Source organism: Benincasa hispida, unplaced genomic scaffold (assembly GCF_009727055.1).
Source record: "Benincasa hispida cultivar B227 unplaced genomic scaffold, ASM972705v1 Contig285, whole genome shotgun sequence".
Taxonomy (NCBI): Eukaryota; Viridiplantae; Streptophyta; class Magnoliopsida; order Cucurbitales; family Cucurbitaceae; genus Benincasa; species Benincasa hispida.
The window spans coordinates 938,638-956,555 of NW_024064780.1; the positions used below are offsets into that span (position 1 = coordinate 938,638).

A 17,918-nucleotide genomic window follows, 5' to 3' on the forward strand; every position below is an offset into this window, starting at 1 on the left:
GTGTTTTTGTGTAGTAAAAAACGATGTTTTTAAGTACATAAAAATTCATTTCTAAGAATCTTATAAACATCTCGTAAAACACAATATTTTAATTGAACATGTCAATTTTTTAATATAAAGCTAATGATATAATCAATATTATGGAGATAACATTTGAAAAAGTTAACTTACATGTATTTTTTATTCAATTTTAACATGTATTTGATGAAAAATTTCTTGGGCTTTTAAATAAAATCAATTGATGTTGGAGTCCTGTGGAACTTGTAGTAGTCCAAGTGAGTGAGTTTGAAAAGATTTGGAAAACCAATGAGTTCAATTGAATACCGTAAGAGTATATAGTTATGAAAACGTTGTTCGGTTATTCAATGACTTTGGCACAAACATTTAAAAATGAGGCACTTTCAGATTGCAGTGAACTCAACTCATCCATAAATTTAACAACAAAAGCCTTGAAGAATTGTTTGGAAGGAAAAAAACTTCGAAACTAATTACATAAAATTCAAAGGGTTTTTATATATATATGATTTGATCATTTTCTGATTAATTTTGTTTAAAAAATATATATATATATTTTTCAAATTATGTTTAGGATAATTGATATGTACTTTAAAGTAAAAAATTTAAATTCTTATACTCCCACATTAATTTTCCTTAAAATAGTAATTATTATTATTACGGCAATGAACTTTTATGAATTTTATTACTAAATCATTATATCAAATTTGATTACAAAGAAAATAGTAACAAATTTGTCGATACAATCGCTACAAATCATTATATCAATTATCAACCTTCACAAACTATTATATTTTAATCAACATTACATTATTCTTTGCAAACTACTAAATTTTACTGGACATTATATTGTCCTTCACAATCTATTTTATTGCCCAATCAATAATGTAATGAAGAAAATAATATATTATTTTAATTTTATTTCTGTTTTAAATCAATTTAGACCCTAAAGATCTTACATATTGAAAGTTTTAAACATAAAATTGATTATATAGTGATATATTATTAATTTCTTTTTTAAAAAGAAAAACTCAAATACAAATATTAATTGCAATATTATCAAATGGAATGCACAGAATGACAGAATTAATTCACTGATATATATACATACCCAAAATAAAAATTAAATTGCTACTTTTGCCAATATACTTTCATCATGTCAAATTCATCCTTGCACCAAAAACTAAAATAAATAAGAAGACTTCCCACCGAAGTATAATAACCCCACCGAAGTATAATAATAAAGGTATGAAACAAAAACCAAGACCGGATTTTCTTCCTAAAGTACGAGGACAAAATTGGCACGACGATACACAACTATAAGCAATGGTACAAGGATGTGTGTGCATCGTCAAGTATCACAACAAAACTTCACCAGATGCCGATTTGTTTATGAATCTTGGAATTATTAGAAGACTTCCTCCCCTTGTCTTTATAGGTGTTTCGGGACGCACGAGCCTTACTTCCTCCACTAGCTGATGCTATGGCACGTCGTCTCTGCTTGTTCAATCGTTTGTTCAGTTCGTCTTCATTTTCATCTCTAGACTCACCTCCATTGTCCCCCTGAAATGCAAAACAGACACCAAATGTTACTTTTGCTAATACGTCTTTTTCCTTTAATTGTTGACCCTTTTTTTCCCATTATGCTCATCGTCTGTCTACCCTAAAATTTTTTTATATATTCGGGAGTGTCAGACCAGCTTATGTGCACCTCGACTAATCTCACGATACAACTCACCTGACTTTACAACATTTTGGATGTCAAGAAAACTGTCTGTCTACCCTACTCATCCTTTATCTCCCAGAGATATTGGCCATTGGACACCCTAAAACTAAGAGACAGATAAAGGTTTTGAGTTTTCAGCGAACACAAAGGGCGAAAACATTTAGAGGCATCCTGAAACAACCAAGCGCCTCTAGAGTGGCTTTGTTAATAGAATGGGGTTATAGATTGTTAGGATTGATACCGGTTCACTTGAGTCATTCCCGGAGATTCCGTTTTCATTTTCTTCTTGATTTAGAACTAAACGTATTATCCATGAGCAGACAAAAGATAAAACCTACATGTTCGCCTGCTAAAACTGTAAAGAAAAGATGTACTTAGTTTAAAACCGAGCAGATAAGTTAAAAATCATGCAAGGTCCATTACCTCACTCAACCCCCCATGGAAATTTCCAGATTAAACTTAGTTTGATGAATATGGGAGATATTAGAAATATATCAACAATGCGAGGGAAAAAGGAGTTTTATTAGAAACATTAAGTAAGAGAATGATCGTAGAGTTTAGTTTAGAAACATTACATCCGAATCTGAGTCGTTCTCAGATACATCGTTCTGACATGCTTCATGGTTCCTCTGAAGCTCTGCATTTTCATCACCATTCGAAGTTTCCTGTAAATTACAAAAAAAAAAAAAAAAAAAAAAAAAAGGAAAATAGAAATATATCAGCTACATTTTCATGAACTCCCACCCATGATCAGACTTTTATGGCATTAGAGAAGATGAAAATACAATTTGATTGGAAAGATCATCCTAAATTTCAAACTTAGTTCGAGCATAATTATAAACTGAATACCTCCTCTGAAATGCGTAGATGTTCCACTTCCACCACATCGGTGTCCTCCGTTTCATCTTCTTCACCACCAGAATCAACATCTCCCTCAAGTCCATTTTCAATAAACTGCAAATTGTACCAGTATCGAATGGTCAAACTTAGTAATCACCAATCAATCTAGAATGGACTGGATAACCAACTATGTTCAAAATAATTCTAAATCTCCACGAAAAAACTGACATATGAGATCTATCAGAGGATACACCAGAAAAAGATGTTACATGAGGAAGAACCAAACATAAATTACACTAACAGCAGACAGCTCAGATAGTAAACACAGCAAAAGACCAGCCATTTTGTCAATAAGGTCAACCATATCCTGATTTCAAGTTTACTTCATATTTTCTCCTCTACTGTCTCAAATTCAATTACTTAATCGTTAGGGAACTTATGTGTATTGCTGAAAAATCGAACTTATGTGTATTGCTGAAAAATCGAACTTATGTGTATTGCTGAAAATCAGTGATGTTTCGTCAATACATTGCTTGATCAGTGGTCAAAGTTGCTCATAAGTCATTTGGCTGACACATATGGCAAAAATTAGGTAAAAGATGATACACCTCCAACATATTGTTATCGGGGATGAGAATCAGGATATGTTTTGGCCATATGTTCATCATCGCTTAGGAGAAATGTGTATCTAATATTATGGCATACCAGTGGCCTCAAGGGTTTAGAACTACATTTCATTTTAAAACTATATTTACCGGTTACTATTATAAGAAAACTTGAGGTTGTACCAAAATTACACAATATGTTGCAATACCATATCTCTGTACTGAAAAACAAATTATTTTCTTTACCTTTTCGATGTGTTCCTGTTCCTTTCGTGTGAACCCACTGGCAGCAAGTTCCTTGTCTAAACTTCCAACACCTTTAGATATCAAAGAAAAGCAAGGCCTTGCACTTTCATCGTTGTCAATTTCTACATCATTTTCATCAACCACGGTCTCATGGAATGACAAGTTAAACCTGTGAGAGAAAGGAACTCAAGTCTTCAAAATAGCAATAAGAAGAGCCATTAACCCTCTGGAATAATGTGCGATGGCTCAAGATAACACCTCCAACCCTACTACTTGAATTCAAACATATCATTTACATACTTTAATTGAACTTCATAGGATTTAAAATAAACATCATAAATCATGAAGCTGGTGATGCAAACCAACTCCCATTAAGACGAATGAAACATAAAAGACATGCAACATAGTTCTACGTAACCGCCACCACCAAAGAAATTACAAGAAAGAACTCGACTATTTAAAATAATTGACCCGAAACCCACAAGGAAGCTTCAAGGGTGTTAAACTACAGACAAACTCCAAGACGCTTGAAAACTGAAAAGCCACAAACAGGAAGGCTATTTAGGTAGAATCAGCAAAAGTGAGCCTCCTAGCCTTAAACGGAGGTGTGTGCGCCACTTCAAGCTTAGCTTACCACCCACACGGAAGCCTTGAAGCACCTTTTTGTCTTGGCAATAGGGGATAGAACGGCTAAGAGCATCACCAATGATAATACACAAAAAGGGGAGATATAGGATTCTCTCATACAATCCCTCTCTCAGCAGATATTTTACCTCTAGGACACCCATTATGCAAGACAGAGAAGTTAGTATTATTCAAACATCCCCTTATCCATCTCCTTCATCTTTAGCCAAGGCGTTGGAGCTCCAGAATGGCATCGAGGTAGGCCCAATCGGTTTTATCCTAAGCTTTTTCAAGGTCTAATTTGAAGAGAGCCTTCTTTCTTCAACAATTTACCTCACCAACAACTTCGGAAGTAATAAAGATAGTGTCGAGAATCCGTCTTCCCTTGACAAAGGCAGCTTGAGTATCGTAGATCACAACCAAGAACTTTAGTCAAACATTTGGCTAACACTTCTGCTATCAACTTATACAAAGAAGTGACAAGGCTTATAGTTCTGTACTCACCCGCTCTATTTGCTTTTAACTTCTTTGGAATGAGGTATATATAACTTTCATTCATCAGGTTGTTGACGACTCCTTTTCAAAAAAATCGTGGAACACATCTATTCTTCAATAAATGAAGCTTCCAACTCAAAATTCACGTGACTATCCATCGGGATTCAGGACCCAATTAACACCTTCAAACACAACTGTCAACTGTCTTTCCATATGCAGCCTTTTAAAGAAGTTCAAGAACTTTGCCTCTATTCCAGCCTCATCTTCAATTGTACTTTTAAAAGCTCTGTTACTTCTACTCGTAGTCCATCTATCGACGTTTACATTTTTTATTCCACAGTTCGCTATTTCAAAACAATCTCTGAAAATTCACCCGTAAGAAGCTTCCTCCTATTAGCCATTACTGGAAGAAGAGAGATTACTGGAAGAAGAGGGTCAGTGTCTTCCACTCTATCAATTTCATCGATTTGTCTAAGAACACTCATTTTTTTCTATTTTCTTCTTCCAAAAAAGTCCTCGTTCCATCTGATTAAATGAGTTTTAAGAAGTTTCCATTTTTCCATGAATAAAAAATTAGGCCAACCAGAAACTATCATAACTTCCCACCAATTCTGAATAATAGAGAAGTCAGGGAGGTCCAGCCAAATATTCTCAAATCTAGGCAATTTTTTAATTTCTCATCCTTTTCCAAAATAAGATCCCAAAAGAAAAGACTACAACATTATGACCTCAATACTACTTCAAATCCTCTATCTTAGGATTGGATACCCCTACCGTAGTTTCATATAACAGTTTCATATTTAATAATTCCTAAACTATTCCTTTTTGTGTTAAGGATTGTTGAAATAATGATGTCTATTGACTCTTTGTTACCAAAAAATGATAACGAAATGTCTAATATGATCCACAAGGCTACATGCTAACTATGGGTAGAAAGTGACAACCAATACGTGTAGAATTTTGGGGATTACAAGTCTCTTATAGTTATAGTTTATATTACCATCAATTAACAACCAGAACAACCAGAAAGAGAGAGAAACACCGAAGTATGAGTTCATAACAAAGACATTTAAGACTTGACAGTTAACACACCAACAATTGAGACCGTCTACTAAACTTAATTGAATTCAAAAGCGACAATACAATCAACCATAGCAAAGATCAACTCAAAGAGAGGAAAGATATTCAATTTGAAAAGGATTCATATGTACCCAGAAATAAAACGGTATCAACAAACTATAGGCGCCCGAGCTAAACTCATCTCTCCTTGTCCCAAAACCTCCAACAAAACTCCTATCAATACCCCAAGAAACAACTCGATATATCCACCATAAAATGAAAAGGGAAAAAAAAAAAGATAGGATTCCCCTGTTTAATGTTTCTAGATGCATAAATTTTACATTTGGAACTACTGATATCAAAATACAAAAGTTAGCAGGACGCAAACAATTCCCACTCAAGATCTCCACCTCATACCCAATGCCTTCCTTCCAAATATTGAATCCTATACTCAACTGAGCTCATTAGGCATGAGATTCTAGTCTAGTTAGTTGACCACAAAAGCATCTTGATTTCTAGATAAACACTTCTGGCGCCTCTCAACCAAAGTCATAGCAAACATTTTTTGCTTGAAAAAAGACCATCCATCAAACTTACTAAGCAGAGATTCTTGATTTTATTCACGTTATCTTTCTTGAGAAGTATAGAAATGTACATTCTAAGAGAATACTACATTGACTACGTATATGGTGTCAGTAACAGCTTGTCCCAATTAATCAAAGTAAAAGTAGGAGTGATGATCAAATGTAAAAGCATGCTCATGGAAAATTTACAGCATATCATGAGTTATTAAGGGGTGTGCATGAGTGTGCAACACCATTTTCTTCATTTTTGCTAAAATATCAACCAGTCAAATCTACTATAGAAAATATCAAAGGCTTGAATCATAAGGCAAAAAAAAAAAATCCTAATTAGCAGGGAAAAAGACCATAATCTCATAATATTGGAAGGCAGTATTACATAATGGTTTAGAATTCCCACTTTCCATTCAAATTAAATATAATGAAGAGAAAATTCCCTGAGGAATGTGAAACATATTTCCTACCAAACTCATTCTCATCGTGCAAATTTCAAAGACTTCTCACAATATCAAAAATTCTTTCATAGGTCAACATGTCATTATTCAACATGTAGTTTCATAATCCAAACACAACTCAAGACAGTTTTAACAATGGACATAAGCAATTTCAATAATCTTAACAACTAGGCACCAACCTTTTTCTAAAAAACTTAAAGATGCATTCAACATCACGATCAAAATACCTGAAATTAAAAAAGATATTTTCAAAAGATAGTCACATTAAGTATAGGCTAATAACATAAATTATAGGATTCATATGACATGAGAAAATTGTTAGCCAAAAAACCAATATTTTATTCATATAGAGCCTCATTTTGTTCTTCTTACATTTGTGCATTGCGATGTGAGACAGAAACCATTTGTGGAAAATCGATCATGGTGACCTTCTCATCATCATCAATCTGCAAAGCACAAGAATAGAAAGATTGAATGAACAGTAGTGTGCTCAAGAGAGAAGTTGAACTGCATTTAGATTTTATTTTATTGTTATTATTTTTTTTGGAATAAGAAACTGTGACAATATATTGAAAACAGGTGGAAAGAAAAGGTTATGCACAAAATCATAATTAGAAAAAGAATTCAAAATAGAACACCAGATAATTTAAGTTCAAAAAATATATTCACAACTGAAAAGACGTCATTTGAAAAGTTGAAGAAAAAGAAAAGGCTTTCGGAAAAGGAAAAGGGACAGTAATAGAACAATTTACAGTTTTGTTGCTTCCACAAAATTCCTCAAGAGCATACCATAATGTTGAATTCGTTGAAGTCACAATGAATGAGTCCATGCTCTGCTAGACGAACAACAAGACCAATGATCGTTTCAAAAACCACATCTGGATTTTGTAATTGTTTTACCTGCACCCTGCATTAAACCAATGATTGGTACTCTGGATCGGACCAAGAAGGAAAGGATTGGTACAACAGAGTTTATAACATTCGTCAAAGCATATATACTCATCAGCTTGTATGACCCAACTCCGCCCGCTTGTTTCCGAAACTAAAATTCAAGAATGGGCCACTTAAACAAATATAAATATTGGTTCTTCTAAATTGTTAGTAAGGGCATTAGTGTGTCATCCCCAATCAGTAAATCTGGTGCCTAAACTTAAAATTTACTTCTGTTATAGTTCCTAAAACTTAATAACATATCATAGTAGTCCATCATTATGCTTTTCAATATTGAATTTTCCTCTAGTTAGTTTCTCCAGGAAAACTCCAAACCAAGAAACTTGGCTGTCAATCGATTTGACATTTGAGAGAAATAAAAAATTTTAAGAGGATTTTTATATAGTTCAGGTGCAAAAACATCTAGATGGGATTATTTTCCTTGAAAATGTGTTCTAGGTTGATTTTTTTCATATTTTATGACATTAGAAATTATGAGATCAATACAATATAATATTGTATAAGATAAAACAAAAATTAACTTGCTCAAAGAAAAAAAAATCACCAGAATGTTTTCCATGTATCCTAAAACAAAGATGCCCTCTATGTTTTCCTCTCTGCCATGAAGATGAGCTAAAAATGCATTTAAATAACTAACAAAGGAGGGACAACAATATAACAACGGTCAGAAACATACCACACCCTTTTACACCTTTAGTTCCGAATCAAGTTTTTTTTTTTTTTGAATTGTGTGTTAAAATTAGGAGCTACATGAGTAAGGGGTTGTTTCTCCTTTGTTCCTCATTACAGTCATATTATTGCCTCTCCTGTTCTGTGATATTGTTATCTTGTAATTTCTTTTTACAAATTTACATACTAATCCTCTACAGCTCTAGTTGTTAATAACAAATACCATGTACAAGACAACAACAAATCAACAACTTTTGAACATAACATTCATGATCAATGATTAACAACAAAACATTGTTTGGCAATGAAAAACTTACAGCGGATAACCTTCAACGAGTGACATAATGACACAGTGCCTATTACAGTCTACTGCACTTGGAACAGGAAAACCATGTTCTTCCAAAGCCTATACATAGAGCAAAATAACCAAGCCTCCATCAATACCGCAATTCAATAAATTGGAAAAAATGCTCTAGTTAATAAAAATCATATAGAAAATCAAAGCAACAAACACACCTTCATGAATGCAAATTCTTTAACTGCCGCAAGCCGAGACAAGTAAAGCCAATTGTAACTACTGCGATGCCTCAAATAATCACGCTTAGATTTAACCGACCTAAAAGAAATTCTACCGAGTCTATGCAACTTCATGGCAAGCACGGTGCCATCTTCTTTCGCAACCTCAAAAATATCTATAATCAGCAATAACAACCCAGAAAAGAGATAATGATGGGTCAAATAGTATTTCACCTTGTAGATACCAAAAACTAAACTACTTTTAAAGTTCTAACAGGCTAGAAATTTACCAGACTCTTTCCCAACGCCAATTTGTCGACCAACAGCCACAAACACTCCGCGGTTGACCAAAGTTTTAATTGCAAGAAAATCATAGCCAAGATATGTAAGTCGAAACCCATCATCTAGACAAACACAAGAAGGATAATGAGATAGATTGGTAAAATTAAGAATTTCCACATCATAATTTAGTAACTACTCACATTTAGAGGAGTCGTGGTGCAATAACTTATATTTGAGTAAATTCTTCAGAACTTTGTAAGTGCCCCCATGCCTACACATATCATAGTAAGACATTCTTATTCACCATCCACCAGTAAAAAAGGGTAATGGCATTAAAGACGTAAGTTACGAGATGCAAAGGAAGAAATTTTTCTGAAGGATAAGAGAATTGAAGTCATACTTAAGAGAAGCTATACGTTCCACAAGTTCTGAAGGAACAATTTCATGCTGAAACAACAAAAACAATTGCACTAGAGTAAGAATCAGAGAAAAAACAAATTAAAGGGTGGATGAAACTCTCTCCCTCTAGAGAAGAATATCAATACATACATTTCGCATCCCCATCTCAACAGCAGTAAGAACCCTAAAATCATCTTTTGAGAGATAGCGTAGGGCATTAACGTCAAGCTTCATCTTCAAGTTTGCCCCAAACCAAGGAAAGTGCTAAATACCCAACCTATATTATCATGCACAATGGAAGTAGGCACCAATATAGCATAAATAAATCAAAGAAAACAATTTTTGAAACAAAGGAATCAAACGAATGATAAGAATGATGAGTTTTTTCGGAGGGCAAAAAATGTTCTCCCCTCTCTCCTCCTTTCTCCTTCTTCCTCCAAACCACCAACCTTTGGCCCCCTCCGATCTATCAGTGCCCACAACCAAGTTTAAGAAGCTTCATCGCTTTGATTTCTCAGATAAGTATTAGTATTACTTTTCAGATTCTTTTTAAGTTTTGATTCGGGAATGTACTTGTTTTGAGTTATAGAAATAAGGAACATATTGTATCAAGAATAAGTATTTTAGCAACTTAGTATCTGGTTTGAGAATGACATTTTCTTTGTTGAAGACATGACAAACAAGCTTGTCATCCTCTCTGCTCATCACATCACATGTGCGTTGGTTTGAAAGTTTGCCATTGAATTTGCTCCATCCTGTGCATTCTTCAAACATGTTATAGACAAGTGTGGAACAATTTGGTTATTGAACAAATGTCATCTTTGGGTTGGAGTATAGAATGTGTTGTATGTCCATCTAGTGGAGGTACAGAATCTGAGCAAAGGTTTTCTAAACAAGTATGAGGAGAATCTTCAAGTTTCTAATATTAAAAGATTTTCTAAACTTGTTCCTATGGGGTCTTCTAAAGAAGGCTGACTCACTTTCTGGGATATGATAAAAGATTTTCTAAACAAGTATGAGGAGAAACTTCAAGTTTCTAATGTTTATGTTAAAATCCCCCTGTTATGGGTGACACCCTCATAAAAGCTATGCTGAGGTTTGAGAAAGAAAATCTGAAGTCGAAGGAATTTCTGTTGAAGTGTTCTAAGTCCTCTTGGAAACTTCTGAATTGGAAGCCAATAGATCGTTTTCACTTGAAGCTCGGCACTGAGAGGGAATTGGACAGAGAGTGAACTAGAGAGAGATATAATCCTTACCTCCGGCGGACTGCTGTGGCGAACGAAAACCGAAAATTAGGAGGCGAGAGAGAGAGAGAGAGAGAGACGTAATCGCCGGTTGTTTGCTGGCGATGCTACGCGACTGGCTGGCCGGCGGCCGAAAGATCGGAGATGGAAACGGCCTTGCTGTGCGATCGGTCGAGAGAGAGACGAGTGCGAAAATAGAGGGTAGGCTGGGGGTCTGCCGGACCTTTTATTTTATTTTCTTTTTTGTGTTTTTAACACAAATAACCCTAATCAGGAGAAATTGTCCCAAATAATCTCGAATTAGTGCGCTACCTTCCCCCCAGTGAGGGCACGGTTGCTCCTAGTCAGCTTCGAAGAGTGCCCTGCCCCTGCAAGCATCTACTCCTATCAAAATGAAAAGCGTGATTTTACCAAACAAGCAAGAAAATCCCTTTCTATTAGTAAAGGGCTTTAGGGCTTTAGGCTTTACCAATCAAATCAAAAAACTTATTGATTGATTCAAGAATAGGGACGAAGATGGGAATAGAGAATGGCTGGTTGGACGCTGAGATGATATAGGATGTAATAAGTTGATGTCTGTGTTTGAGTGATAGAGTTGTTATGTCTGAGTTCTGTGTTTGATTGTGATGTTAGTTTATCTGATTCAGTTTTTGTACTCTATAATAATTTGTCTGTGTGAACATTTTTTTAAGAATCTTATAATTCAATTATTGTATTCAATTTTATATTAAAACAATTAAAAATGATTACATCGATAATTTATATTAAAATAATTAAAAATGATTATATTAATTACTAAAATTTATTAAATCTAAGTAATATATTTATATTTATTAATTAATTAAGCTATATTTTTATTGTTCAATCTTTCAAAAACAAAAATCTCACACTTTTGTAAGGTAACTTAGGTAACTTCAATATTAAGAAACATGTAAACATTAAAAATAATTGAAGACGATGCAAATACTCATAAAAAATTTTAAAAAAATTAATAACACAAAAAAAAATCAAACAGTCCGTGTAACATATCCATTGTATAAGTAACACACCAAAATTAATAACACCAAAAAATACAACTTAAATGGAATATAGGGGAATACAAAAAAAAGTAACACACCAGCCTCAAACTAACTGAATATTCCGTATTAGTTTGGGCTGCATAACAAAACAATAAAATGAAGTCAGAAAAAATATAGAAATACTTATAAAGTAGGAAGAGAACTAGTTCGAATAGAGAAGTACATATGTTACTTCTATGAAGTACGATATGGATGGAGTCCACGAGTTGCCGAATCAAAACACAATGAGACACCCTACCACCCACCAAATAACCAAAAGTTAGAAACTTAATAATATGAAAATAACATAACCAAACATTATAAAGTAGAGAATGAGAAACCGAAGTTAAACAACTCGCCGGATTGACAAAATAAATCTTGGATAGTGGAGGCTCTCAACAAATAGAGAATAACCAATGTTGTTATATAGAAAAAGTGAAGGGAGAGGGGTGGTTGTTGAACATTAATAACAACTCCAACAAATATTAGAAAAAAAAGTGTGATCAACCCTAGAATATTAAGTTTACATCATGAATGAGCTCACATCCAATTAATAAATTGGTTGAGTCAATAATGAAGTGGTTTGATGGGTAGTGGAAATACGCAAGTGGAATAAAATCAACAAACAATTAGAACAGTTATTAATAAAATCAGCAAATAATCAGAACAATCATTACTAAAGTTGTTGGCCAGTTTGATAAATGAGGTAACTAATAATACATAATATTTAAAACATGTAAAATACACGAGCATGATCGAGTATGAACGATTGAGTATGATCGAGTATGTTCAAGCATGATCGAGTATGAAGTATGATAAAGCATGAACGATCGAGTACGATCGAGCATGATCGAGTATGAACGATCGAGTATGTTCAAGCAATATCGAGTATGTTCAAGTATGATCGTGTATGTTCAAGCATGATCGAGTGTGATCAAGCATGATCAAGTATGTTCAAGCATGATCGAGTATGAACGATCGAGTATGATCATGTATGATCGAGTATGGTTGAGAGAAACGGTGACATACGATACAAAAGGAAAATGACGGTGAGATACGAAACAGTCTAAAAAATGGGCCACAGATAATTAAAATCGGTGAGATATGATAATAGGCCTCCAAACACTGAGATGATATACCAACCCATGGTATACCATCTCATGTTGAGCCCCCAAATAGCCCTTAAGTTTTCACATTCTCAAAATAACACCTTTAATGGTCTGTTTGATTCATGGAAATGAGAAATAATATTTTATCATCAGGTTTAGTACAAGTTTTCAACCTTGGATTTTCAAGTTCTCATCATGGAGGTTTTTCATAACCACCCAAATAGGTGAGTTTTCTCCATTTCCAATGGGTTTTTCTCTCTTACACATTTTATATTTTCATTTTATTTGTTTTTCTTCTCAGTGGATATTGGTTAATTTATTTAATTTTTTATAATATTTTAAATTAAATTTATAATTGACACATATAATTAATTTTATTAATAGTAATGCTCATATAATAATTTATTCTATTATTATGAATTAATATGAAAAACCATAATCTTTTAAAAAAACTATGAATAACCATAATTATATTTGTTTAAGTCTCTTTTTATTGGTAATATATATTAACATCACAAATTATTTATTAAAATCATTAATTAATTGATAATAATAGAATAAGTTAATTTTTTCAATTAAACAAACTTGTACACTTGTACTTCTAGTTTTAATCTATAATTATAGTTTTTTTAAATTAAAAACGTTGTTTGATGATTTAAAATAGTAACCAATAGATTAACAACGTTGACTAGTTAGGTTTCTATTTCAATAGAATGACTTATACAACTTAGTCTTAATCTTGAGTGTATTACGAACTTTTGTTCACAAAGAATTGTCCTTTGATTTATATGGGTAAGAGTGGTCAGTTTGCTAACTCAATAAACCTACTATTTTAGGGACAAGATTGAGTGAGGAGCTAGGAACATAATAATACAAGATGGAATTCGTTCCTTCATGACTTTAGGGTAAGTAGATAAATGTTCCCTTAAGTGATATCTTCGAGACTTGAACAAATAGCCCCACCTTTTCATTAGTTCGAGTGGGGTTTCTGTTTATTGGTTGGACCATAAATAGGTTGTTCATTGGAAGAGCGCCAGTACTTAAAGATACAAAGGTAATCCAAGAGTAAAACGGTAATTTGACCTAGTTGGTGTTATGGACACTCGTGAAGGACTAACTTACTGTTATTGGTCTATATCCATGGACACAAAAATATATCTGCAGTGAGAATAGTACAGTTGTGGATCTTTAGTAAAGTGTATCCACAGTTAATGAATATTGATTAATTTGGTTAATGGGTTTAACCAATTAATCTCATATTGTTGGAGCTTCTGATCTGCAGGTCCACCAGGTCCCCTTGTTAGCTCACTAAATGATATTAAAAAGGAATGATTTGAATTGTTCAAATAAATTTGAGAAAATTGTATATTAATGTGAATTAATATGTAATTGATTATGGATGTAATCTATAATTTAGGTTAAGTTGGAGAGAAATATTTGAATGGGATTCAAATATTTAATTTGAGTGAATTAGATTAATAAAGAATTAATTAATTAAATTAATAGAGAGGTGATGCACCTAAACATATGATGTTTGTTTCTATTATTTAAATATATACGTTAAATTGGATTTAATGTATAAATGGTTATTTAATTAATGTGCTAATTAATTAAATAAATATTATTTAATTAATTAAGTACAAGGGTAAATAGGAAAAGACCTGGAGAAAGAGTTAATCTTCTCCATATAAATTCTACCTTATGGCCCTTTTAGGGAAAGAATTGATTTTGATGAGATTTACCCTAGCCACCAAAAACACAAATCCTTTACTCTCTAAGATAAATCTTTCTACCTCTTCCTCTTCCAATTAGTTGGATACCACCTATCCTTCTATTGTAATCCTTGAGAATAATAAGATTATTCTCATGGTTGTGTTCAAGTTCGATCGAGAAGAAGTTCGTGGCAAGATCGAGAGGATTTTTCGTGGAGCTTGGGAATCTTCAAAGGTAAGAATGGTTCTCTTTTAGTTCCCTTCTCCAAAGCATGTTATTTCATATGTTTATTCTTCATATATTATGTTTTAGAATACTTTTTTTATTTCTCCAAAAATCGATTTTCGAGATGCAAGGTATTCACATGCTTCCACTCGGGATTCGATCCCTACACCAACCTCATATTCACACGAATTCACGAAAAGAATGTATACATATCCATCTTTCTTTATTTCATATGTTTGGTTTCTAAAATGCATGCTATTAAAAAAAAAAAAAGTGGTTTGCATGATTGTTTACATAATGTCGAGGTATAATGCAATAATCTTGCCTGAGATAGTTTATATTATTCTCGAGATTGTTGAGATATAATTAAATCTCGAGCGAGATGGGAGCATGTTTGCACTGAGATTAACGTTTATTCTCGAGATTGTCATGATTTTTATTAACTTTTTTTGGTATATATGTATTTGCTTGCTTTTTCCAGGATGTCTTGTATATTTGTCTGTTTTAGAGGCGAATGAAAGGAAGATAAGAAAGAATATATTGGAGGACTTCTTCACAGGAAATATATGGAATAAGTGAGATAAATTCTGTTGAGTATGAATTGGTTATAAGATTTCTATATAATGTTAGGCCAAAGGTCTCTGCTTTTGTGATCGGTAATAAAAAAGACCTTCATTTTTTCTTAATTAGTGAAGATGTGTCTGAAATGGCTCTTTTGGCATCTAAGGTACTAATGGTAGTTCATAGGAGCAGAAGTACGACATCGTCCTTTCTAATCCCAATGGCTCAAAACGTATGTTCATTCCCCTTACACCTTGATTTTATGCCTGAGTATGATGTGAGTTCAATTGATGTACGATCATTAAGTCCGTCGAATGACAATTAATTCCACTAAGATTGGGTGACGATACGAATGGGATGTTGAATCGAAAGTCCATATTTGATGCAGACATGTCAAACGATTCTGATGTCAATATTAGTGCGGAGGATGTTGACATATTTAACGTCGATGATGAAGTTGCTCATGCTGACACACTAAATGACCAACATTTGATCGACATCGATGTAGATTATGTGTTGAACGTAAAATCACGGACTAATAGAAGACCGTTGGGTGAGAGTAACCCGACAACAAATGGTGAATAGTCTACAGATTCGATAACAAGTTATGAACCAAGTGCAACTAGTAGAAAGAAGAAGCATACCTCACATTTAAAAACGAAGCTGATTATTGTCTCCTTAGAGTCTATTGTAGAAGATTTCTAGGTCAGTAACCTTTTTTTGAGCAAATGGATCGTCAACAGGTGGGTCTCGAGCAAATGGTTCTTTAAACAACGGACTTTCTCCAACATTGTAGTATTGCTACAATTCAACCAATTTACACTAGGAATAATGTAAATTAAATAATTTAAAACAACAAAAATAATAATCGAACATTGTCAAATGCAATCTGCCTTTATGATAAGTATCAACATATCCTTAATGGCCTTCAGTTCAGTCGTAAAGGATGACTCCATACGATCCAACTTTCCCTCCAAGCGCTGTAAGTGCTGACTATACTCACATGTCGTACGTGATCCACTAGCTATGGTCCTCGCAAGTGCAACTATATCAGGTGTTACGCTCACTTACGAACGTCCTATAGGTGACTCACTCATATGTGGATTGGAGTCTGTGTAACAACCACCCATAAATGGATCGTCACCTTTTGCAGATCCATTAACCCATTCTTGACCCTCATCCTCAACTAGACAACGAAACACATTCTTTAGCGGAGGAAGGGGATGCTCTACATACCCCTCAGTCATCAAAAGGTCCAAGGTACGACTCAAGTAGGCCGGCTTCTCATTGTTTAGAATAATATCATTTATACGGGCCTGGATGTAAACAAGAAGAAAGAAAATTAGAACCCTAAACCTTAAACCATAAACCCTAAGCATTATCCATAAACTCTAAAACCCATACCATAATATAAAACTCATTAGAGAACGACTTACCACTTGAGAACCAAAAACTTGTCTGAATCAACTTCAATCCAGGTGAGTACGTGCAACTCCACTATATGATGTGTGGTATTACATCAATGGAAACCCTATTCGCCGCCCGTCCGCTAAGGGAGAAAACTATCTTGTATGCCCAAACCTACCAATTTAAAAAACAAACAAGTAAACGTTAGTGCAAGATAAAGTCGAAGAACCAATAACAATTATTATAAAACGAAATTAACAAACTTAGAAAGCGAACAGAAATCCGTACATGTTGTATGACTTGGGGAACTTATTATTCGCAGGCTTCTTGTACATTGACACTTTCCCTACTACAAGAAAATTATTTTTTTTATAGCCTTGAGAGAGCTTTTTTAAAAATAAGCTATGAAATTTTTGGAGTTGATGCCCTAAATCTCCTAAGGTCCTATAGTTTGTAATTATATTGTACATACATCTTATTTATTTAATAAAATATATGATGTTTTATTTCAATCTTGTTACATTAACCACAAACCAATAAACTAAGATCCAAGGTTATCTTGTAGCTTAAACATGTATGAAGAGACATGCGAGTGGACCATATTTAAGTGATAACCTGTAGTAGATGGATAAGGCTGGATACCTTATTCTGGTGATACTACAAGTGTGACCCGCTTTGTAGATGTTACAATTATTGTAAAGTGCTACAAATGATCTGATCTTGATTATTCATGTGGAGACATGTGAGCAAGGATATTTTATAAAAAGGGGTTTGTATAAGACCGAACTATGAAATAACTAGTCTCATTATATACCGTCGTTCATAATAGAGACTTACATTTCACCAGGATGACCATAGATAACATGACCTAAATCCTGGGTGAGTTGTGAACTTCTGCCTATGAAGGCGGTCCTTTGATTTGTATGAGTGAGAATGGTCAAATCACTGACTCAATAAGCCTAACATTTTGGGGATTTGTCTGATTGGGAACTGGCAACATAGCTACACAAGAAGAAATCCATTCATTCTTTAATGTCGGGGTAAGTAGATAAATTGCTCCCTTAAGGGTTGATTCCGGGGTTTGAACAATATGACACCACACCTTCTCCTGGCCCGAGAAGGGTTTGATCATAGTTAG

The 17,918-nt window shown here is 33.8% G+C and overlaps 1 protein-coding gene across 1 annotated transcript; it reads right to left on the reverse strand.

Annotated features, from left to right (window-relative positions):
• Nucleotides 1-1,093: 1,093 nt before the first annotated feature.
• On the reverse strand, nt 1,094-11,064 carry LOC120069211 (serine/threonine-protein kinase rio2). Its single transcript, XM_039020909.1, has 14 exons — nt 10,720-11,064; nt 9,614-9,740; nt 9,465-9,511; nt 9,265-9,335; nt 9,073-9,186; nt 8,783-8,958; nt 8,584-8,672; nt 7,436-7,553; nt 7,019-7,092; nt 6,826-6,873; nt 3,433-3,601; nt 2,591-2,695; nt 2,317-2,406; nt 1,094-1,578 (listed from the first exon to the last, which is right to left on the reverse strand). The coding sequence occupies exons 2-14, from the start codon at nt 9,695-9,697 to the stop codon at nt 1,387-1,389; spliced, it is 1,377 nt and encodes a 458-aa protein (XP_038876837.1). The 5' UTR covers nt 9,698-9,740; nt 10,720-11,064; the 3' UTR covers nt 1,094-1,386.
• Nucleotides 11,065-17,918: the final 6,854 nt, after the last annotated feature.